The sequence below is a fragment of the Geotrypetes seraphini genome, chromosome 1 (assembly GCF_902459505.1).
Source record: "Geotrypetes seraphini chromosome 1, aGeoSer1.1, whole genome shotgun sequence".
Taxonomy (NCBI): domain Eukaryota; kingdom Metazoa; phylum Chordata; class Amphibia; order Gymnophiona; family Dermophiidae; genus Geotrypetes; species Geotrypetes seraphini.
The window spans coordinates 345,631,232-345,656,930 of record NC_047084.1 but is presented as its reverse complement, the minus strand read 5'-3'; the positions used below and the strand labels follow the sequence as shown (position 1 = coordinate 345,656,930).

Here is a 25,699-nt window from a genome sequence, read left to right as displayed (position 1 = left end):
TCTCCCTGCCCCCCCAACCACCGCTGCTGATTTCTCCCTGCTACCCCGACACCACAAAAGCCCAAGAACAACAATGCCACATCAATCTTTTGGAACTCAGGGCCATTCACAATGTTCTCAGAGCTTTTCAGCACATTATATCCAATGAAGTCCTATTAATACGCACGGACAATCAAGTTGCAATATATTACATAAACACACAAGGAGGAACAGGTTCTCTCATTCTTTGTCTAGAGGCCGAGAAGATTTGGAACTGGGCTATTGCTTGTAACATATTGCTCAAAGCGGTCTATATTCAAGAAGAGAAGAATTCTCTTGCCAACAAACTCAGATTTCTTCGAGTGGACGCTCAACTCCAAGGTCTTGTGTCAGATATTCTCCTTTTGGGGGACCCCTCAGATAGACCTGTTTGCATCCCTCCACAATCACAAGCTGTCTCAGTTCTGTTCCAGACAATACTCTCTGTAACGTATAGAGGCGGATGCTTTTCTCCTGGATTGGATGCACAAATTCCTTTATGCATTTCCAACAATTCCTCTCATTCTCAAGACGCTAGTCAAGTTCAAACGAGAATCTGCCACCATGATCCTGATAGCCCCTTGGTGGCCCAGACAACTGTGGTTCTCCCTTCTACTTCAACTCAATGTCAAGGAACCAGTACCCCTGAAAATCTTTCCATCTCTTCTCACACAAAGTCAAAGATCTCTGTTACATCCCAATCTATAGTTCTTGCACCTGACAGCTTGATACCTCTTGGGATGACCTCAGCTGACACTGATATTTCTGTTCCTGTCTGGGTCATTTTGGATGCATCCAGAAAACCTTCTACACAGCAGTGCTACCAACAGAAGCAGATATGGTTTTCTATGTGGTGTACTCTTCATCATCATGATGCTTCATCCTCCTCTATATCTTCAGTATTGGATTATCTTCTACATTTATCCAACTCAGGTCTTAAAACCACTTCAGTTAGAGTTCATCTTTGTGCTATCAATGCTTGTCATGGACCAGTCAACGGTAAACCTTTGACTGCTCATCCTCTTGTTTCCAGATTCATGAAAGGACTTTTCAGTATCAAACCGCCACTCAAACTGCCTCCAGTGGTTTGGGACCTTAATGTTCTCTCTAGACTGATGAAGTCTCCTTTTGAACCAATTTCTTCTGCTCATCTTAAATATCTCACTTGGAAAGTGGTATTTCTAATCTCCATTACTTCTGCTCGTCGAGTGAGTGAGCTTCAAGCGCTGGTGGTGGACCTGCCTTTTACAGTGTTCCACCATGATAATGTATTGCTTTGCATCCATCCAAAATTCCTCCTAAAAGTAGTCACAGAATTTCATTTGAATCAATCCATTGTGCTTCCAGTGTTTTTTTTCCAATCCTCATTCTCGCCCTGGAGAAATGGCTCTTCATACTTTGGATTGCAAACGAGCTTTGGCTTATTACTCACAGTGGAATAAGCCACATAGAACATCTCCTCAACTGTTCATGTACTTTGATCCTAACAGGTTGGGCTGGCCTGTATCAAAGATAACTATCTCCACATGGTTAGCAGCCTGTATAGCCTTCTTTTATGCTGAGGTTGGGCTGCAACTCAGGGGTCATGTGACAGCACAGAAAGTTCGAGCTATGGCAGCTTCAGTTGCTTTCTTAAGTTCTATTCCTATTGATGAGATCTGTAAAGCTGCTACTTGGTCCTCATTTCATACATTCATATCTCATTATTGTCTGGAATCTTATTCCAGATGAGAAGGTCACTTCGGCCAAGCAGTATTGAAAAATTTATTTTCTTAATGGCCAACACTCTCCCTCCTTCCCTTTGTAGTAAGCTAGGGAGTCTCACATGTGAGAATATGCTGCCTGCTTATCCTGGGATAAAGCACAGTTACTTACCATAACAAGTGTTATCCAGGGACAGCAGGCAGATATTCTCAAAATCCACCTTCCTACTCTGGTTGGCTTCTTAGCTTGCATATGGAACTGAGGAATTGTGAGCCTATGTTGGGCGGGAAGGCACTCACGCATGCACGGTGCGAGCAGTTGCGAAGTTTGTAGAAACTTAGTGGCGATACACTTTTAAAACTGTCACCTACGTGTGAGAATATCTGCCTGCTGTCTCTGGATAACACCTATTACGATAAGTAACTGCTTGTAGGAAGCCTCGTTTACATAATTTTTCTGACTCTCCCCTTATACCTCAGGACTGCCCTCTGGTTTCCAGTTGCTTTCCTACAAGCGAGATGGTAGGAGCCAGTCTTTTCGGCTCATGTTTATTTTGTTCTTGTATTAAGTTTTTATGTGACTGCATCCTCGTGTTGCAAAGGTTCCCCATAGGGACAGGTCTAGCTGCAGGAGACTGCAGACTTTTAATCCTTAAATTATGTTCAAATCTTAAATTAGTTAACCTCCAGGTTTATACTACTCCCTCCCTAATGTTTTTTTCCATCTATGGTTCTTTTTTCTACTTTAAAGCATTGAATTGTAGTTCTATCCCTCCATTCCTTATGTATCGATTAGTCTGTAAGCCTGTCGGTCTAACCCATTATTTTTAAATTTTAAATGATATGTCTAAATATATGTTTATCTTTTTTTATTGTAACTCGCTTAGTAAATTTGAATAAGCGATTCATCAAATTAAAATAAACTTGAAACTTGTAAAGTCTGCTTCCAGGAGGTTGGCTGCTTTGCAGTGCTCCTCCTGGACAATCTGTATTTTCAGATCGGGGCTCCAGGGCTGTTTCATGTTGGGAGCTGGCTCACTCCAGGTTTTCCTGCTAGGGGTTTGAGCGCAGGCTGTGCGGCTCTGCGAATGTTTTAATGGGATTGGAGCCAACTGCGTTCCTCCGTCAGATCAAGTGCATGGCATTTCCCAGGGGCAGCAGGGTTCTCTGGCTGTGGTGTTGGCCGGAGGGGCAGTCAGAAGATCAGAGGCCAAGTTATAAGGCTTGTTGAGGTAGAGGATCTCCCTGTAAGTTGTTTCAGTTTCTTTTACTGCAGCTGACAGTCTGTCAAAGTGATTTTTGGAGGGTCTCTAAAAGTAGTTTTTGGGCAGTTTGGGAGATAGCCCTAGGTCCCTCCCAAACCCCTAAAATCACTGCATTTTAGGGGTTCTTGGTTTTTTCCTGAAAATTGCTCCTGTGGTGGCCATCTTGGATTTCCTGATTTGAATTTAAAAAGTCTACAAGCTTGATTTTTGCAAGCGAAACTACTCGGACAGACTCCTCAGGGCAAGATACTTTGGATTCATGCCCTGTTTGTGGTGGATGGCTGTCTGGCGATTAACTGTGTTCCATGTGCTGTGCGGCACATGAGGGGGCAAGCTTTTATCGGCCCTGGTTCCCTCAACCCTTTTTGGTGGTCCTAGTGGCCAGTCCAAGAAGTCAAAATTGGCCCCCGAGAAAGGCATACCTGTGGCCCCGGTGAAACGCAGCTGCGAGTCAACGTTGAAGGTGAACAAATCTACGAGCACCAAAATGAGTTCTCAGGAGGCAGCTGCTACTCCAGATGAAGGTTCCTCCCCAAAATTTATTAACATGCATTTCCAGGCATATCTAACTAAGAAAAAGATGCCAAATATGCATCCTTTGATGTCCTTGCTGGCGTCAGGGGTCCCCCATTCCCAGGACACAGGTCTACAGTTCAGAGTCCCCGAGTTGACAAGAGATGATATGTTGACTGATGACATGGATTATCCGGATGACTTAACCATGCCTTTGCTTATACAAGCAGGCATCACCACTGTGGGGGATGTAGCTATACTTGTGGGCCTTGCAGATCTGGGTGAGGACCCCATGGTGCAGAGACTCTTCAAGCCCTCCCGCCTTGATCGAGTTAATTTCTGAATCCCTCCAGGAGTTGAAATTGGAGGCTGGACAGTCTGCAGCGGCAGAATGCTTTCTCATGAGTAACACAAAGCCGCAGTCTTTGTCCTTTCCTGATCATCCAGGCATTGCAAAAATACTCAAGGATCACTGGGAGGCCCTGGAAGGTCCTCTGAGAGTCACTAAAGCCATGTCTAAACTCTAGCTGGTGGCAGATGCGTTTAACCAGCATTTTATGCCCCCAAAAGAGGATTTCTTGGTGGCACAGGTTACTAAATGTTCTTCTCTCCCTAGTGAAGGAGGGGTTGTGCAGAAAAATGCACAGGACAATAGGATTAATTTTGTTCTGAAATGGCTCTTTGACTCTGTGGCCTCTGGGTTGAAAGGGGCTGCGACCACTTCCTTTGTGGCTAGAGCTTGCTACTCAAAGCTTGGCCATGATCCTGTCACTATTTTGCTTCAGGATCTTCCCTTTTTAATTTCAGGTGTGGCAGCTGCCTTATATGATCCTTCAGAGTGATGAGAAAGCTCTTGGGGTCCTTTATCTCTGTGCTTAGGATAATGTGGATCAGGCAAGGTCCGGTGACTCATCCTCCAAGGCAACCCTCAGTAAGCTACCTTTTAAAGGGCAATTATTCTTCGGTAAAAGTCTGGATGACCTTATGGCTTATGTGCAGGACCATAAACCCAAGTCCTTGCCAGATAGCAGGCCCTGGTCCTCTCAAGGACCGGGATGTTCTACCTTTCATCCCTCCAGACACTCCTATCAGTACTATGGGGGCTCTTCAGGTCAGAGATCCTATCAGTCAGCCAAATAGTGGTTTGATGGAACTCGGCATCTATAGTCTTCGGGGAGCCACGCTGCATCAACCCTAAACTAAACTAAACTAACTAAACTAAACCTTAAGTTATATACCGCATCATCTCCATGGATGTGGAGCTCGGCACGATTTACATGAACTTAAAATATAAGAAGAGAAGGAAAAAAAAGGTTTACATGAACTTATATATAGAAGAGAAGAGTAAGGGGGGATAGAATTACATTTTAGTGAAAAGCCAGGTTTTCAGTTGCTTGCGGAATAATTGGAGGGAGCCCAGTTATGACCCTCAGCCGGGCCTCCACAGAGCAGGGGGTGGCTTTTGGCGTTTCTGGAGGAGTGGATGGACTTCACCTCCGATCACCGGGTCCTGGATATTCTTACAGATGGCTACAAACTTGAGTTTTATTGGTGAAGGGATGCAGTTCTGAACCAGGGCAAGGTCAGCACATAGGCCAGGTCAGCACACTGATCTTAGGTCTTGTGTGAGGATCTGAGGCCCTGTGGAAGTATGAATCCTTTCCCTCTCCCCTCCTGCCACGTTGACATTCTATAGCAAGGAAAATGTTTGCACCTTGTGACAGAATGCGGAGGCATTCCCCCCTCCCTTCTTGTCACATATTAACCTGACACACATTTACCCTTATCCCTTATCTTGTTTAAGAATTCCTTATATGGGCAACAATCAGACTTTGCCTATGTGCAAAAGCAGACCCTAAGTTTAAGGCTAATCACGAGGAGCTTAAGGAGCAGGCATTATAACCTTTGGACTATCACAAGCTATAGTAAGATTTTAGACATATTAGAAGTGTACACAAAGGAAATCACTTTATTGTAACTGTTATGATGTATTCATATGTCACGTGAGATAGTAGCTTTGAAAATCACATGAAATATGTAAACAAATGAGTTATCTTGTTATAATCCATACTATAAATGCATGATGAAATTGTAACCTTCAAAGCATTAGCATTAATTAAGGGAGCTAAGATACTCAATAAAAAGGTGAGAGACCAACCATTAGGGTCGCCTCATCCAGATCTGAGCCTTGTGTGGAGCCTCATTCTTACAAATTGGCCCCTTTCAGAGCTCTTGCTGGACTCCCCAGTGGGAAGACCAGACAAGGCAGCTTGGGTGGAGACCATGGTCCAAAGGTTGCTGGACATTGCGGTCTTAGAACCCATCCTGGATTCTGACTTGGGCTCTGGTAGATATTCTATATACTTCATCATGCCAGAGGAAGGCTCTGAAGACTGGAGACCAATCGGTCCTCAAGGTTTCTTGCTTCAGGATGGAAACGGTTCGGTCTGTGATCATCTCGGCAACTCCTGGGGAATTCCTAGCTTACCTGGATTTGATAGGGATATGAAAATAGGCCTCCGTCAAATCCAACAGCACCCAGTGCCTTTACCATGGTGGTGGTGGCATCCCACTTACAGAAACTAAGAATACAAGTCCATTCATATCTTAAACCCAGACAAACCAGCTCCTGTTTCAGTGGCAGAGATCCCTCAGGGAGGCAGGACTGAGTTCTGTGGTCTCTCTTTCCTGTGGTGAGTCCTTGGCAATTTGGAAGGCAGGGGTGAATGGACTGCACTGGGGAGGTGTCTTCCCAGAGTTCGATGGCTCCCCATGCTTGCACTGTACTTATGCTGGTGCAGCTCTGTTTTCATGGCACAGCTGATTTTTTTGCACTCTCCTCACCGTGGTGTTCCTGGATCTGAAGGAGGTGTATCTACACAACCACATTTTGTCTCCCCATCAGCGTTTTCTCTGGTTTGCAGCAATGGGGCAACACTTTCAATTTAGGGCAATGCCGTTTGGGCTGTCAGTGATACCCCAGGACCTACTCCAAGGTCATAGTGGTTATGGCAGCATTTCTCCGTAAAGAAGGAATCTGGGTGCATCCCTACCTGGACAACTGGTTGATCAGGTCCTTTTCAGTGTCTGAGAGTCGCTGAGCCACATCCAGAGTGATCTCTCTTCTTCAGGCTCTGGGTTGGGTGGTCAAAATGGTCAAGAGCCATTTGGATCCATCTCTGTGTGTGTAATACCTAGGGGCAGTGTTCGACATGCCATGCGGATGAATGTGTCTTCCAGAGCCCTGGAGGGTCAAGCTCTGGGAGCAGATCAAGTTGCTGTTGCGGATGCCCAAAATTTGAGCTTGGGACTATGTACAGGTGCTGGGTTTAATGGCAGCTACACTCAATCCATGGTGCCATGGACCAGGATGCACATGTGCCCTCTTCAGAGGTCAGTTCTAGCCTGATGGTTGCTAGTCATAAGAACATAAGAAATGCCTCCGCTGGGTCAGACCTGAGGTCCATCGCGCCCAGCAGTCCGCTCACGCGGCGGCCCATCAGGTCCAGGACCTGTGCAGTAATCTTTCAAGATTACAATGCCCAGCTGCTCTGGTCATCGCTGGCCAGGAGCAACATAGTGTGTTGGTTGCAGCCAGGCTTCCTGGAGAGGGGAATGTTGTTGGATTCTCCAGCTTGGTTGGTGGTCATGACGGATGCCAGACTCTCAGGCTCAGGAACCCATTGTTTCCACCTCAATATGCAAGGCACATGGAGTCAGGAGGAGATGAGTTAGTCCATCAACCATCTGGGGCTGCAGGAGGTGCACTAAGCCTTGTTGGCCTTTAAATCCCTGCTCGAGGGAAAGCCAGTTTGGGTGCTCTTGGATAACATGACAATTGCCTACATCAGCCAACAGGGCGGTGCACACAGCAATCCTCTGGTGGAGGAGGCACAGTTCATCTTTCTTTGTGCAGAGGAGCATCTTCTCCCACTCTCAGCAGCTCACATTGTGGGAGAGGACTACCTTCACATGGATTTTCTTAGGAAAACAACCACGGACCTGAGAGAGTGGGCATTGACTCCTGTGGCCTTCCAGCCTGCTCATAATCTCATAGTGTTGTGTTGCTATGCCAAGGTTCCAGGTTTTTCTGCTGCAGGAGGGAGTTCAAGTCCGAAGGGATTGATACCCTTCTCCAAAAGTAGCCGGGAGTCTCCTGTATGTTTTTCCACTATGGCCTCATTGCCCCTGATTGGCCTCACAGACCATGGTATCCAGACCTAGTGTGCCTCCTAATAGATGATTCTCTTCATCTTTCAGTTAGCCTGGACCATCTCCAGCAGGGTCCAATTCATATGGACAATCTTTCTCGAGGCAGCTTTCAACTCCTAACTCCCATTCACCATAAAATTTACTTATGGTCCATCCTATCGTTCTCTCTGCAAGAAACTCCCCAATGCCTGTATATCCTGTCTGACAGTCCAAATTAGACTGAAAGCTCTTCAGCGCAGGGACTGTCTATTACATGTCAGATGTATAGCGCTGTGTATGCCTTTTAGTGCTATGGAAATGATAAATAGTAGTAGTAAATAGTAATTAGAGCTTTTTGGAATCCACAGTGACTGAACAAAACCATATTTTAGAATAATTCTTCCCTCAAATATTTTATTATTATTATTATTTATGCAATTTTCAATTTTACAAGCATGTACATCATTTGTTAGAGATAATGAAAAATAGGTTTATAGATAAAGGGTATAAAGAAAATATAACTCTTATTTAGTCCACAATATAAGAGATCAAGAAAAGAAATTAAACACTGAGGAAATTGTTAACCTAATACAAGAGAGACGGCAATAGATACACCTTCCTACTGCAGCTGGCAAATCATATATCATCAGGTACGGTTACCAACCTTTCTCTCGACTTAATAAATTCTATAAGTTGTTTAGGCTCAAAAAACAGAGTTTTTATTCTGATAGGTAACAAAACATTTTGTGGGATACTTAACAAGAAATGTTGTCCCCAGAGCCAGAGCTCTGGGCCTCAAGGCCAAGAGTTCTTTCCTACGTCTCTGGGTTTTTTGAGATAAATCTGGAAAAATTCTAACATTTGCGCCTAAAAACTGGTCATTCATATGACAGAAATATAGATGAAGAACAAATTCCCTGTCACTTTCCAGAGCAAGAGTCACAAGCAAGGTAGTTCTATCAGTAACTACTTCTAAAGAAGTTTCCAAAAATGAAGAGAAATTCATATCCGCCTGTCTATCTACAGGCAATTCAGCTGGAGTAGATTCCTGTTGAGGATTTTTAATGTTGAGGTAATAAGCTCTCACAATAGGGGGCGTATTTTCCAATGGTATGGCCAAAGTCTCTCGAAAATATTTCCTAACCATCTCCACTGGTGAGATGATAGGACATTTAGGAAAATTTAGAAATCTTAAATTATTTCTTCCCTCAAATATTATGGGACCCTTTAACTGAAGATATGGACTGTGTCCTTACACATGTCTTTTCTGTGTGCTAATCCCATTTTAGGCATGGGTGTAAAATTGGCCCTTTTCTATTACTTTTTTTTTTTACTGTGCACTAAGGTTAGCATTAATGTGTGAATGTAAAAAAAAAAATAATGAAAGTTTTAAGTCAGAGTTATTTGGTTAGCATTTGCTAATGTCATCATGCTAGCTGAATTGTACTTCTGTGCCTGTTCTCTGCCCCTGACATGCTCCCCCCCAAGACCCTCCCAACAAAACAAACCCCAACATCCTATATGTTTAGCATACACAGATGGCAAGACTAATTCATAACTTTATAGAATGTCCCTTGATAGGCTATTTTTGTTGTTAGGTGTGCATTAGTGCCTAACATAGCTCAGTAAAATAGGCCCTTTGTATTGTACGCTTTTGTCTCATATTCATTATACTCATAAAATGAATGGTTAATCAAGTTTTTATCAGAGACATCACATCCTAAACAGACTAATGACAATTTGGTAGATCAAAAATGACATCTGTGTTTCTAGAGTTAAGAAACAAAAATATTTGTGCCTGAATGTTGTACAAATATGAAAACTAATAGAAGCCTTCTTTGCTCAAGATTTCTAATCAGGTTTTTTTTTTGTTTATCTCAGATAATATGCATGTATCACTGGCAGAGGCTCTGGAGGTCCGAGGTGGGCCATTACAAGAAGAGGAGATGTGGGCCCTATTGAACCAAAGTGCTGAGAGTCTTCAGGAATTATTTAGAAAAGGTAAACCACCTTGACACAGTGCCTGCAGTATTTTTATTTTATTCTTGTATTGGTTCATGTTATTATTTTGTAAAAATTTTCTGCTGTTAGCAGTAGTACCTCCTACTTGATTGAAAAAAAATAGTATTAGAGTCAGTGGGGATGGGAATACAGAGATTTCACCTGGGCCCCTTTTTAGCTTCTGTTCTTCAGGAACAGCAGTTATTTCTATAGGAGAGAAGAGACATGCTGGACTATGATATGTGTGTGTGTGGGGGGGTGGTGGAAGGAGACCATTGGTGGATGGGAGAAGTTGACATGCTGGACCAGGAGGAGAAGGGAAAATGGAAGACAAGGGAAGAGAGAGAAGGATTCTGGATGTAAAGTAGGAAAGAATGGGGTAGGAGAAGAATGGGAAAAGATGCACTGTTGCAGCATAAAATATGTTTTACTCTGGGTCTTACCAGATACTTGTGACCTTGGTTGGCCACTATTAGAAACAGGATACTGGGCTTTATGAATCTGCGATCTGTCTTAGTATGGCAGTTCTTATGATCTTAAGAAGGGGCATGCTAATCTACGGGGGGGGGGGAGGAGAGAAGGAGAAGATGTTTGGCTACAAGAATGGAGGGTGGAGATGAGAAAGAGAGAGGAGATGCTGAGCTACAAATTTGAAGGGGAGATGCTGAACATAATAGAACCATGTGGAAGAAGTTGTGAGGGAGTTGCTGTCATGGAGATGAATGAAAAGAGGATGGTGAGTACAGAAGGTAAAAATGTGGTAATGGGGTGGGTGACAGAAAAGAATAGGAAACTGAAGAAGGAGAGTGTAAATAGGAGAGTGAGGAACAAAGTAGGAGATGCACCTTTAGCGAATGCTGTGGTAGATCTTCCTCCACCGCCATCTTGCTTTCGGTCAGTGTACCTCAGGGCTCTGTCCTGGTTCCACTTCTTTTTTCCATCTACACTTCTTCCCTTGGTGCTCTAGTCTTATCCCATGACTTTCAATATGACCTCTATGCCAACAATTCACAGATCTATCTCTCTACACCTGAAATCTCAACAGACATTCAGGCCCGGATTTCTACCTGGATGTCTCACTGCCATCTAAAATGAAACATGGCCAAGACTGAACTCCTTATCTTTCCACCTAAACCCGTCTCTCCTCTTCCCTTTTACTCTATTTCTGTGAACTACGCTCTCATCCTACCTGTCTCGTTGGCTCACAACCTTGGGGTAATCTTTGACCCATCTCTCTCCTTCTCTTCATGTATCCAACAGACTGCCTAAACTTGTAATTTTTTCTCTACAATAATGCTAAAATCAGATCCTTCCTTTCTGAGCATACTGCCAAGACCCTTATCCATACCCTTATCACCTCTTGCCTAGACTATTGCAACCTATTTCTCACTGGCCTTCTGCTAAAGCATCTCTCTCTCCTTCAGTCTGTTCAGAACTCTACTGCATGCCTCATATTCTGCCAATATCGCTATGCCCACATTACCTCTCTCCTGAAGCCACTTTATTGGCTCCCTATCAGTTTCTGCATACATTTCAAATTCCTCTTGCTGACCCACAAGTGTATTTGCTCTGCAGCTCTTCAGTATCTCTCCTCTCCCCACACTCCCCTCCAGGCACATTGGATAAATTTCTCTTATCTGTACCCTTCTCCTCTACTGCCAACTCCAGACTGTGCTGCACTGTATACCCAAAACAAACTGCCTGACTCACTAAGTCAAACTCTGTCTCTGGTAGTATTCAAATCCAGACTCAAAGCTCACTTATTTGAAGATGCTTTCAATTCCAATTTCCAACCCACCTTCTAAGCACCAATATCTGTCTTATTCCCCCTGTAATTTCCCTACCTGAGCACTTTTTTGTCCAGTTTGTATTGACTAGATTGTAAACTCTTTTGAGCAGGGACTCTCTTTTCTATGTTTTGGTGTACAGCATTTTGCATGTCTACTAGTGCTATAAAAATTATTATTAGTAGTAATAGTAGAGATGAAATACTGATAGGTAAGTGAAAAGAAATAAGTAGAGAACTGGAGGATGAGAAAAATGATGAAATTTGAATGGTAGGTAAAATAAAAGGTAGAAAAGAAAGGTAGAACAGAGCCAAAAGGGAAAGATCTATATATCAGAGATGGTTCATAGATGAAAGCACGTGGGACAGTCACACGCGGACAAATGAGCTGAGACAAATGTGCGCAGGACGTCAGCGTGCCGGATTAAAAGTTAAATTTAAAGTGCTCTGAGGGGGGGGATTTGGGGGGAACCCCCCCAGTTTACTTGGAAATGTTGGCGCTGCCGTTGGGGGGTTTGGGGGTAACCTCCCCCCATTACAGAGGAAAGTGTAATTTTTCCCTGTTTACAATCTACTCCCCTCCCCCATCTCCCTCCTCTCCCCCTTCTTCTCTCCTTGCTGTTCGCAACTCTACAATCAATTTGATATGTAACCACTTGTAACTACTCTCGCCTGATGTCTGCAACTCTATGATCAATTTGATATGTAACCACTTGTAATCTCTGTCTAACTAATGTGAACCGCCTAGAACTCTTCGGGGTATGGCGGTATACAAAAATAAAGTTATTATTATTATTGTACCAGTAATAGGTGTATTGATGATCTAGGATCCAGTGTAATATTTGTAGTCTTGCCTATTCATAGGTAGGTTCTTGCTGTTTGGATTGTAGGAATTAGTTCTACTATTGTATGACAGGTTTGCTACTTGTATGCTGAGCTGGGATTTTTTAAAGTTTTGTATTTCACAGTGTGCCTCAGAGTAAACAGATTTGTGTTGCTATTGCTCAGATGACATGATAATTCTGTTACATAAACACAGGAGTATGTACGTTAGGTGATCAATCCCTGCTCATGAACTGCTTGCAGAAAAGTGTCAATCACATCTTTCAGCTACTCCTCCTTCACCAGTATAGTGCCCTCTTCAGTTTTTCCTTCTGAAAGTGAACTGAGAAGCTGTGTTCTGATCTGCTTTGTTCAGTTTTAATTATTTTGGGGTATTTTTCTTCTGTTTGAGAGACTTTGGTGCCAGAAGACCCCATTTTTTGGGCTACTCTGCCTGGGGGGGAGGACATAGACTCCACAAGGGTGGGCTGCAGCTCACAGAGCAACCCCCAGGTGTATCAGTTGAGGCTTCTTTGAGGCTCAGGGTCCATTCTCCTGGAAGCCAACTCACCTGCTGATTTATCAAAGGCTTGAATGCAGGATATGGGGGCCCCTGTGTGGATCTCTTTGGGTTTCAGGGAGCTGGCTGCATTTTAATCTTCCTCCGTCACACTGCAAGGATCTGTAGGGGTGGAGTCCTCAGTCAATGTTTATCCAACTGGCAGCATGAAGATCTTCAGTTGACTGTTTCCTGCAAGGATTTGAGGAAGAAAGTCCTCCCCATTAAGTCAGGCTGCAGCAAAGCTGACACAGGTAGGCACCAGCAAAACACAGTGAGTATAGCCCATTCTTATGCAACAGGACTGGTAGTCTTCATCATCGAGTTAAATCCCCATTAGTTATGAGGGTTGTAGAGAGCCCACTGTTTGTTTTTCATGTTTCACCTCCTATCACTCTGGGATGAGCTCAATCCCCTCAGTCTTACTCTCTGCAAGCGAGGAGTAGGGAGCCTGTCTGTTCCATTTCGAGATGGCACAGAACAGGGCCGCCTTCTCTGAAGCACACAAAATGAAACTTGTGAGGCAAATTCGGGAGATTCGTGGCCTTCTGACCCCTATAGCTTGGTAGTATCTTCAACTGCTAGGATCCATGGTAGCCACCATAGATGTGGCTCCCTGGGAAAGTACGCTCTTGCTCCTGCTTCAGGAGTTGCACCTCTCAAGGTGGTCTCCTCAAGCAGACACCCTCTACCTCCAGCTACCTTGGTTAGGCAAGGCATGGAGCATCCTGGAGTGGTGGCTAGAGCCACAGTCCTTGAACAGAGGAATGCTGCTATGCATCTCTCAGTGAACAGTCCTGATGATAGATATTATTCTATTTGGCCGAGGAGCTCATTGCGAGGAATGCCTGCTGCTAGGGCGATGGTTCTTATTTCAGAGGAAGTGGTCAATCAACTGCTTGGAGCTGAGAGTGATTATGGTTAGCTCCGCGAGGCCTGGACAGTAAGCTAGATGGAAGGGCAGTCCAAGTCTTCTCAGACAACGCGACTGCAGGAACCTATATAAACAGGCAAGGAAGCACCAGGAGTGCACCGCTCAGCTTGGAGGCTTGCCTGCTCTTTCGGTGGGCAGAAGCCTATCTCTTAACCATCTTGATGGCTTAAGTAGCCGGGATGGAGAATGTGCAGGCAGTCTTTCTAATTCGGCAGACCTTGGATCCCGGGGAGTTGTTTTTTTGGAGGGCTTTTGCCAGCATAGTCAGATACTGGGGGCCTCTGACATTTGACCTCATGGCCTCAGCATCCAACAAAAAGGCGTCTTATTTCTTCAGCCAAAGGTACGAGCCCAAAAGTGCTGGACTGGATACTCTAGTCCAAGCCTGGCCTGTGGAGGTGCCTCTATGTGTGTTTCCCTCAATGTCCAATGATAGGCTGAGTACTTTGGCAGGTCAGAATGCACCGAGATTGAGTGATCCTAGTGGCCCTGATCCGAGGTGGCTGTGGTATGTAGATTTAGTTTGCAGAGGAGTGAGATTCTCAGGCTTCCTTGTCATCTGAATCTTCTCTCACAGGGTACATTCACTCTGGAGGGTCTAGAGCGCTTTGGTCTTATGGTATGGCTCTTGAGCTCGAAGCCTTAGGACATAAAGGCTACTCATCTGAAGTTATTGCCACGTTCCTCAGGCCCAAGAAGCAATCCACCTTAGCAGCCTACACAAAAGCCTGGAAGTGTTTCAAGAACTGGTGTGTGCAAAAGTGCTCGGACCTGGTGACCACACCAGTTTTGGTGATGCTAGACTTCCTGCAGGAAGGGCTGAAGAAGGACCTGGTGGTTGGTTCTCTCAAGGTACAGATAGCCAGACTTTCCTGCTTCAGAGCACAGGTCAACAAGTGTTCGTTGGTATCTCATCTGATGTATCCAGATTTTTGAAGGGAGGCTTATGTCTTTGCTCTCCAGTAAGACAGCCTTTTCCATCTTGGAACCTTAATCTGTTCCTGTGGGCACTTGCGAAGGCCCCGTATGAGCCTTTGGAGGAGGCGTTCCTGGTAGATCTGATGGTTAAGACAGTTTTTTTAGTGGCTGTGACGTCAGCGAGAAGGGTGTCGGAGCTGCAGGCTCTGTCCTGTAGGGAACCTTTACTTTGCATCTCAGAGGCTAGTGTCTTGATTTGAACGATACCTTCTTTTCTACTGAAGGTTGTGTCTAGTTTTCATGTGAACCAGGAAGTGTGACTCCCAGCCATCACACCTACGAGAGTGAAGAAAGCAGATAGCGTGTTGAAAGTTCTGAAGTTTGATTCATTATTTGGAGGTGACCAATGAGTTCCGGTTGTCTGATCACCATGCTTATGAATGTGGCATGTCAGGGGAGACCGGCATCTAAAGTGACCATAACCAGATGGATCAGGATGGCTGTATCTTCTGCTTTTTTGGAAGCAGAAAGCAGTCTCAAATGTCAGTGAAGGCGCACTCCACTCAGTGTCAAATCCTCTTGGGCAGAGTCTAGAGCAGCCTCACCTGCAGAGATTTACAGGGCAGCCACTTGATCCAATTTCCACATGTTCACTAAGTTTACAGGATGGATGTAGCAGCCAGGCTGGACACCGCTTTTGGTTCCTTAGTACTGGCAGCAGGCTCATCTGTCCCACCTTATGGACAGGGGACTGTTCTTGTATATCCCAATGGTCAAGACGACCAGTCCTGTTGCACAAGAAGGAAGTATTAAGATCTTACCTTACTAATATTTCTTGTAAACAGGAATGGTAGTCTTGATGCCTGCCCTGCCTGATATATGCTAGCCTACTTTCTGTTTCAGACATGCCTGCTTAGATGTCTTGTTTCTATCATGTGCGCGGTGGAGTCAGGAATGAAGAAGAATTCATTCTTTAAGAGCTACAGAACTATTGGGGCAGATAGCACACAGGTAGGTGGTTCCTCTCCTCTGACATGAAGTCTCTGCAGGACTTGCAGCTCAGTTTTTTAAATTCTCTGTACTGGCCTTCCAAACATGTAGGATCCAGCTTTGGATACTTCAAGTTCTTTATCATTGTTGACTACTTATATTGTTTCCTCAATCCCAATGGACCCCTGAGGCAGGCATTTGTACGCCAAAACACGGACCATAAAGGGTAGAATAAAACATCTACTGTATTCCCAAATCTGGACGGTTCTTGGTGCTTTTTCTCATTTCTTTGTATGTTTTGTATTTCGACCCTCTCCTACACTTCCCTGCCCCTATATCATGCCAGTTTTGTGCTGGATGGTCGGCTAAGGAGTGTCCGTGTACTGCATGCCGTGAGCCCAGAGCTTAGCCTTCTCTTGAGTCCTCTAGGGCTAAGGAACTGCAGGGAATTCAAGTGGTAGGGAAAATCCCCTCCCAGAGACCTCAAACAGTGAAGGCATGAAATGCAAATGTGTGGATCCTGCGGAGCCCAAGAGAATCTAGCCTGAGGTCTTGCAGGGGTCTATGGAGCCACCTGTGTAAGGATTGTAACTTGAGTGAATCTCATGTGGAAAGCTTATTTGTTGCGTCTGGGATATGCTGCACTACCTTAGAGTGTGCCAATAGTGAGCCAGGAAAAGATCTGGAGGTTTCCCTGATGCGGAGTAAGCTGGATCCCAGCCTTAATGACCAAGCAGAACAGGACTGTGAGGATTAGAGGTCAAACTCCATTCCTTTATTGTCCCTGACAGGGAACAAGAATCCTCTAGGAAAGCAGTTGAGCCTAAGGCCCCGCCCATTCTGATGGTGGCCAATCCAAGTACCTGGCCAAAACCCAAGAAGTAGTAACATTCCATGCTACCGATCCAGGGCAAGCAGTGGCTTCCCCTATGTCTTTCTCAATAACAGATTATGGACTTTTCCTTCAGGAAATTGTCCAAACCTTTCTTAAAACCAGCTACGCTATCCATTCTTACCACAACCTCTGGCAATGCTTTCCAGAGCTTAACAATTCTCTGAGTGAAAAACAAATGTCCTCCAATTGGTTTTAAAAGCATTTACCTGTAACTTCATCAAGTGTCCCCTAGTCTTTGTAATTTTTGATGACGTGAAGAATCGATCCACTTGTACGTGTTCTACTCCACTCAGGATTTTGTAGACTTCAATCATATCTCCCCTCAGCTGTCTCTTTTCCAAGCTGAAGAGCCCTAACCGTTTTAGTTTTTCCTCATACGAGAGGCATTCCATCCCCTTTATCATCTTGGTCATTCTTTGAACCTTTTCTAGCACTGCTATATCTTTCTTCAGATAAGGAGACCAGAATTGAATGCAATACTCCAGATGAGGTTGCACCAAGGAGTGATACAGAGGCATTATAACATTCTTAGTCTTGTTAACCATCCCTTTTTTAATAATTCCTAGCACTCTGTTTGCTTTTTTGATCGCTGCTGCACATTGGGCGGAAGGTTTCATTGTACAATGACACCCTGATCCTTGGGTGCTAACCCCCAAGGTGGACCCTAGCATCCAATAACTGTGATTCAGGTTATTCTTCCCAATGTGCATCACTTGCATTTGTCCACATTAAATTTCATCTGCCACTTGGATGCCCAGTCTTCCAATTTCCTAAGGTCTGCTTGCAATTTTTCACAAACCACATGCATTTTAACAACTTTGCAAATTTAATCACCTCACTCATCGTCCCAATTTCCAGATCATTTATAAATAAGTACAGAACCCTCAGAACTCTGCGGCACACCATGGTTTACTCTCCTCCATTGAGAGAAATTACCATGTAACCCTACCCTCTGTTTCTATCTGATAACCAATTCCTAATCCACAACTGAACTTTGCCACCTATCCCATGACTCAGGAGCCTCTCATGAGGAACTATCAAAAGCTTTCTGAAAATCTAGAAACACTACATTAACTGGCTCACCTTTATCCACATGTTTATTCACACCTTCAAAGAAGTGAAGCAAATTGGTGAGGCAAGATCTCCCTCATCTGAACCCATGCTGACTCTGTCTCATTAAACCATGTTTGTCTACGTGTTCCGCAATTTTATTTTTTATAATTGTTTCCACCATTTTGCCTGGCACTGAAGTCAGGCTTACTGGTCCGTAATTTCGCAGATCTCCTCTGGAACCTTTTTAAAAAATTGGAGTAATATTGGCACCTTCCAATCTTCATGCACTACAGATGATTTTAGTGACAGGTTCAGATCACTAACACCAGGTGAGCAATTTTATTTTTGAGTTCCTTTAGTACCCTGGGATGTATTCCATCCTGTCCAGGTGATTTATCACTTTTTAACTTGTCGATTTGGCTTAGTACATCTTCCAGATTCACCGAGATTTCTTTCCAGTCCTCTGCATCATCACCCTTGAAAACCATTTCCAGTTTAGGTAGATCTCTTACAGGTTGGCTGTGGTATTGCCAGGTCTTTTGGAAAAGGGAAAAAGGGATGAAAATGGAAAGTAATGTAAGGTAGTGATTCCTTGGGGTACATAAAAAACGAACACACCTATAGGTTTCTTTATGATTATTTTGAAGTGGGCAACTGACTATTGAGGGAAAAGGTATTTGGATATGGGAGGAAATAAGCTGATATTTGATGCCCACAGAACTCCTTGAGGCAATAGATTTTGATGAGTCTCCTAAAGAATTTCTAAAATTGCCTCTTCACACTGGAAGACTTCTCTCACTCTTCCTGCCACAGTCTTTCCGGGTTGTGTCAACTCTTAAAAAATCCTCCAGTACAAGCGTATATGCTATTGCACCCCCATAGATATGTTTGTCACCTCTTACAGATCTCTATGTTGACCAGCAGAGTTCTCAGTTATAATTTCTTTGTCATTCTATTTTAAACAACTTATAAAGAAGTTGTCAGATTTTGAACAATACATTCCATCTGAACGACTTCCAGAGTTCCATGAAACTACACATAGCCTACTTCAAAGATCAGCTTTTGATGCATTTGATATGACATCTAGAGCATCGGCTATGTCTGTTGCTATGAGATGTTTTGCATGGCTGCGAGTCTCTGACATGGACATCAACATTCAAGATCATTTAGCAAATATTCCCTGTCTAGGTGAAGAGCTATTTGGGGACAAAGTCAAGGATGTCATGCAAAGACTTACTCGACATGAACAGAGCTGAACTACCTTAACGGGGTCTAAGTCTAAGACTCAACCATCTAGATCTTCTCAGAGACCTGCTTCTTCTTCATATAAGAGGTATTATCCAACTACCTCATCCTCTTCCAAAACCCCACCACAGAAAAGGCAAAAATCGCAGAAGCCTCAGAAGCCTCAGATTTCTGTACAAAAATCAACTCAGTCTTTTTGGCATGCCTCTAGAAAGCATATCTGCAGTTTCCCCTTTTCAACCACATCAGAGGCCAACTTCTCTTATATCATCAACTCTGGACTCTCATTACCACAGACACTTGGGTCCTCAAAGTCATACAGGAGGGTTACTTTCTTCATTTTATCACTATTTCTCCTGACAATCGTCCAAGAAAGTCCTTTTTCACATCTCAATAGATGTCCCTTCTTCTTCAGGAAATCGAAGCTCTACTTCAAATGAATGTCATGGAAGTAGTACCCCCTTCCCAGAAAAATCAGGGGTTTCAAGTTTATTAAAAATTTGATGAAACGCTGATCATAAATTCTAAGTGTTTTATAATAAAAATAGGGAGATACGTAATGTACTTAAAACGACTGAAAACATGACGTGAGAAATAAGAGGAAAGTGAGGGAAAACAATTTAATAGAAAAGAGACAAGGTAAAAAACAGAGGGGAGGTGGGGAAGATCATGTTTATAAAATAAATGAATCATTTGGTTATCAGCTAGGGCAGACCCTGAGATCATTTAGCATTCAAAATGTGTCTTTGAATAGGAAACATTTAAGGTTTCCCTTAAATTTATCTAAATTTTTTTCACATGTGCAGCATCTTTCCTCCCCTCTCACCCATCCCCTTGTGCAGTATCTTTCTAGCCCTCCCTCCCATCCCTTGCAGCTTCTATCCCTCCCTTCCTTCCATCCCCCCGTGTAGCATCTTCCAATCCTTCCGCCCCTTCCCCCCGTCCGCCCGATGACCCAACTCTCTGAACCGCGAGACAGGAATACCTTATAACAAACCGCCAGCGTTGGCACTCGGCATCAATCTACACAGGCTGCTTCGCAGCCTTCTATCTCCCAGACATTCCTCTGCTGCGTTGCTGATGACATCAGCAGAGGAACGCCCAGGAGATCGAAGGCTGCATGCCGAGTGCCGACGCTGCTGGTGTTATAAGGTATTCCTGTCTTGCGATTCAGATGGGAGAGAGAGATGAGTCAGCGGGCTGGGGGGGGGGGGTAGGTGTGCAGCAGCGCTGGGGAAGCGCTGCTGCTGCCAGCGACTAGAGCTTATTTTCAGGGGTAGGTCTTATATTAAGACACTTATATTAAGACCTACCCCGAAAATCATGCTAGGGCTTATTTTCAGGATAGGTTTTATTTTCAGGGAAGCATGGTAGTAGTTTGTAAAGGTGCCTATGTTTCTTTTATAAAGCAGCACTTTGGCCCTTTAAGCCTAGGCACCCTGCTATAAAACTACCCAAGTGTGCAAAACATGGGCTGGTACTGGCTCAACCATGTTCTTGACTTAGATTGCTGGCCAGTTTTTTTTTAGTTATTAGAACACAGGCTTCTGGGGTTTGTAAAGGTTACAAGTTAGAAACAGATACTAGAAAGACAAAAAAAAAATTGGGGATTTGGAATGGAATTTTAATGAGAAGCAGCATTAAAATTAACAAGAGCCGAGATAAGCAACTTTCAAACAACCAAACCCAGACCTGTTCCATTATTCTGTTTAATTGCAATAACAATTTTGTTCTTGAAAGGGTGTATCTTATGCTTTGGACTTGCTTTGACTTGCATTGTTTGTACAAGGCCAGCTAAACAAGCTCTGTGCATAGAATAAGTTTCAGAAAGCACTAGTTATCCTGTTTGTTTTTTTAAAAAGTAAAAAATGTCTGAATGAATATTAAAATATGTTAATTACTTAGTTGAAGGGTAGTTGATTGTGGCAGCATTTGTTATTGTCAACTGAACTGCAAGTTGTAATTTATTCATAAACATGTCATTTAAAGGCAAGACTTTCTGAGGCACTTCAGCATGAGATATGAGGCTCATTTTCAAAAGAGGAAAATGTCCAAAAGATGGCATAAAGGGGCAGATGGATTTTTTTCTCCTTAAAACCTTCCAATTCAGTATTTTCAAAACCTATTTTGACAATTTTTTTATGCAGTTTGTCAGTAGTTTGTTTAAATTCCAAGGGGGCGTGTTAGAGACTTGGTGTGGGTAGGACTAGAGCAGGCTTATTACTTGGATTTTTTTTGCCATAATCCAACATTTAAGAATATGTCCAGGGCACAATTTGGATGTTTGGGGCTTGACCTGTTTTTATAACGGCTAAGTGCCAAAAGGTGTCCAAACTGACCAGATGACTACAACACTTCCCCCAACATTTCCCTAGTTGTCACTAACCACTCCCTAAAGATGTGAATAAAACATACTTGTATGGCAACTTCAGATAGCATGACCAGTCGTATTTGAGCAGCAAGCAGGTCTGTGGAGTAGCTCGTGGTCAGTGCAGTGGATTGCAGAGAAGGGAACCCAGACTCATATCCCACTCTAAGTACTATTCTTGTAGTGGGAAGTGTATCCCCACCCAAATTCCACTGTACCTACAAATAGGTGACTCTCCAGGCATAAGGGCTATTGGTGTGGTGTACAGTTGGGTCCAGTAGGTTTCAGGTGGGTCTTAGAGGGCTCACCATATACTATCAGGAGGTTATAATGAGATGTATACCTGGGCCTTTTTATGTGAGGTTTACTGCAGTGCCCCCTAGCGTGCCTTACTGCTCTGCTGGGATATTTGTGTTGTCGGTCTATAAAAATGATGGCTCCTCCTACTTCCCAATGGCTTGGCTTGTCCATTTTTCTTATGGACGCTATTTTTTTGAAACTGGTCTAAAAAGAGAGACACACTAAGGACTAACACATCCAGAAATGGCTGTTTTCTCTATCTGATTTTGGATGCACTTCTGAAAACGCCTAAACTCGCATTTAGACATCATATTGAAAATGTCCCGCCACATGTTTCAAGTTTTATTTAAATTTTTATATATTTAAATGTTAAGGCTATTAAAATCCAGGGGAAGACATTAGATAACAAGACTTTACTGACTTATAGATACAATTTTGATTAGGGGGAAAGTACAATTTATAATAGGAAAGAAAGAACGTAAAAGGTCAACAAGTTTCAAGTTTCAAGTTTATTAGGGTTTTATATACCGCCTATCAAGGTTATCTAAGTGGTTTTTACAATCAGGTACTCAAGCATTTTCCCTATCTGTCCCGGTGGGCTCACAATCTATCTAGCATCCATGTGTCTCTCATACCTCTCCTTTCTGCCCCTCCAATTCGGCATCTCTCCTTTCTTCCTCCCTCCTTCCCATCCAACACACTGGGAAGGGGATATGCTCTTCCTTCTATATGGGTGCTTAAAAAGTTTGGATTTACAGGTAATAAGATAGTTTGGATTGACTATTATATCAAACAGCACAGAGTATGATCTCAATTCTTAAATATTGCTATATGTGTTTCACTTAGTGAGGCACTACACTGGGTTGCCTCTTTTCTCTTCATTATTGTTAACCCTCAGTCTTGAATCACTTGCTGTAAAACCCTGTGCTTTATCTTCCTTTTCTGGTCTTGTGTTAGGAGTGGATAGATTGAAAGTAATTGCAGACAACTTCCCTTTGCTCATTGAAAACCCAACATGACGGCTTTTATATTTTTGGATGATTTGCAGGCTTAAAAAAAGCAATTTTCAAAACCCAGTAGCTTTACGTAGCAGTTTACTCAGATGTGCTTTGAGAATGGCGAGATAAATTTCCCTTTCACTGTAGCAGTGGCATCATAAAATATTTAGGTGTTCATGTGCCTGGTGACATCAATAATCTCTAAATTTAAACATCTTTCTAATTATAGAATTAGCAATTCAAAACCTCAGAGTTGTGCTTATTGCTCTCTCTTTAATAAGGCTGCGCTTAGTAAGTGATCTTCTGCTGCCCATATTTTCATATCCCGTATAAATGTACCCTACATGGTTACTGGAAAAGGATGCCAAAATATTAAAGAAAGGTTATGCAAACCTTTCTAAGGAGGGGCAGGTAGGTGCTCTTACCAGTTTTAAGATTTTTTTCCTATCAGAATGGAGAATAGATGCCTACTTTCCTTTGTAGAATGCTAGCATAACTGGATATTAACGTGCTTAATTTCCAGGCACTTGCATTTATGTCCAGCTCATGCTCCAACCTTGTATGTGGCCCCCACTCTTTACAATTATACACTGTATAAGTTTGGCAGCTATTTGCAGAATAGCATTTAGGTGTCATGCTAGCACTTATACACATAGGTGCACTCAAGGTATATGTGTAAATGCTAATATTTTAAACATATACTTAGGATATAGAATTTCCCTATATACAGTATATATGGCCATGAGGAGGTAATAAATTCAGTGTGATGCATATAGAAACTAGAATGTTATTAGCTCCCATCTTTCTGGTATGGATACTGCAAGCCAGGGACTCAAGTTACCAAAGTCTTTGTTAGTGTCTAGGTTCAAAAGCCAAGGCATGCAAGATTCATAGAGATGCATTATTCTGTGAAACTTATATTGACCATCTTCAAGGACAGAAAATGGGTTTGTTAACAGTCCTTTTTGTCTCAAATGGAACACAGATCCTGGCACCATATTTAATATTTTCTTCAGATGTTCAACCATCAAGAGTGTGATTGCATATTTACTGGAAGAAAATCTAAATTCCACTTAATGAAATGCTGCTGTTATTGGAGTTGCTAAAAAGAGGTGCCAGACTGTAGAAAACACTATAAAGGATTTATTATATTAGGTGTAATATAATTGTTGCCAATCAAGCACAATCAACATTGGTCAAGTAGACAGAGAGGTAACTGTTATATCACTGGAAACTAACAAAATTGATGTTTGGTACCAGAAAACAACAAAAGTGAAAATGTTTACTGATGAATGGGGAAAGTTCATTGTCTAATCTCCAATAATTGTACAAAATGCTATTCAAGGAAGACACATGAAAAGAAAAATGGCTAAACCACTATAACAATAAGAGTTGAAGGGAACATGTGCAATGTATTAATGGCAGTGGTTGGTGAATTAGTTTCAGAAAGAGTTAAAATATTGGCATATTTTAGTTCTGCATATGAAAGATACCAGATGGAATAAACTGTACTGGATAGGTTAAAAAGGTGAGAAGTCTGCTAACTCCAAAAGTCCAAGCATAAGAGAAGATTCTATGAGTCTTAACAGCATTTTTGATATCTTCACTGGAAGATGTTATTTGAGCACATTACATCGATTTTAAAGGAGCTGCATTGGTTGTCCATCAGTGCTCATATCGAATTTAAGACACTCTGTCTGATATTTAAATTATTGTATGACGATGGTCCGGAGATGGTGCGGTCTTTGCACATTTATCAGCTGTCCCGGAGTTTATGTTCTAAGGATATAAGTCTTGTCTTGTTGTGCCCTCTTTAACCGTGGTTAAACTTTCGAGTTTGCGCAAGGTGATGTTTTCTGTGCAAGGCCCTACATGTTAGAATGAGCTTGCTTTGGAGCTCAGGCAAGCCTCCACAGTGTTACAGTTTAGAAAAAAAGCTTAAAACTGTTTTGTTTTTGTGCGCCGTTCCAAATTGAAGCAGTGAGTGATGTGCTAACAGGGCGAGATAGAAAATAATAATAATAATAATAACAGCTTATATAGCGCAATACCGTGAAGTTCTATGCGTTTTACAAAGATTAAGCAAAGGTACAAATTGATTGACTTTAAGAGGGGAGGAAGAAAGAGGGTTAATAGGACAGGAAATCCATTTTTGAGGAGAGAGTGATCAATAGAACAAGTTAATCGCTATAGAGGGGAGAGAGAAGAGAGGATCAATTGTCTAGATACTTTAGGAACAGGTGTGTTTTCAGACGTTTCCTAAATTCCTCATAAGTAGTGGGCAAAAGCAATTGTTCTAGGTCTTTACCCCATGATGCTGCTTGGTGCGAGAGAAGATGTTCATGGTGTTTTTTCAGTTTACAACCTCTCACTGGGGGGGAAACGAAGTTGGAATGTGAGCTTCTCTTGTGTCTGTTGGCTGAGAAGACGAAAAGGTCAGTTATATATTTAGGGGCAAGTCCATGTAGTGCTTTGAAGCAGGCAAATTTAAACTTTACGCGCGCCTCCATTGGCAGCCAATGCAGCTGCCGGTAGTAGGGTGTCACGTGGTCAAACTTCCTCAGCCCAAAGATCAGTTTGACCCCCAAACAACCCTTTTTCCTTTATTGTTTTATGTAACATGATTAGTATGTTAATGTTGTAATTTGTTATTTGTATCTTTTATTCTGTGGATGTTTTATTGTACTACGCATAGAATTGCAGGATATGCAGAATATAAATGTTTAAAATAAATAAAATAAATAAATAAAGATGTTATGCAAAGAACTACATTATTGGTTGCCATTGACTTTGAACTTGACCACAATAATTAACAGCAGATAAAGACCTGAGCGGTTCAACCAGTCTCCTCAATAGTCACACTCATTATACAGTATATTCATGGCTAAATTGTCTTTTCTTATATAAACTGTCCCACAGTGTAAAAAAGAAAAAAGTGTCTTTTCTTTAGCATTTCTGGGCAATAGACATAGAAGTCCACTTGGTACTATCTTTAGGTTCCTTCTGCTGGAGTTGCCATTGAAGCCCACTCCATCATATCCTAGCTATCCTGTCAGTGGAGCTCATTCTTTTGGCCATGGCTGGACTAGGTGTCCAGACTTTTGCTTCTAGGCTCAGATCTTCAACTGATCTTCACCATA

The 25,699-nt window shown here is 42.8% G+C and overlaps 1 protein-coding gene across 6 annotated transcripts in view; it reads left to right on the top strand.

Annotated features, from left to right (window-relative positions):
• PTPN13 (protein tyrosine phosphatase non-receptor type 13) overlaps positions 1 to 25,699 on the top strand; it is a 626,469-nt gene that overhangs the window by 144,093 nt on the left and 456,677 nt on the right. For 5 of the 6 annotated variants that reach the window (XM_033963022.1, XM_033963031.1, XM_033963011.1 and 2 more), the window contains one exon: positions 9,572 to 9,691. In XM_033963022.1, the coding sequence (XP_033818913.1) occupies positions 9,577 to 9,691 (115 nt within the window). In that variant the 5' untranslated portion in view covers positions 9,572 to 9,576. Of the gene's footprint in view, positions 1 to 9,571; positions 9,692 to 25,699 lie in introns of those variants that run through there. The other variant, XM_033963040.1, reaches the window with a different exon arrangement.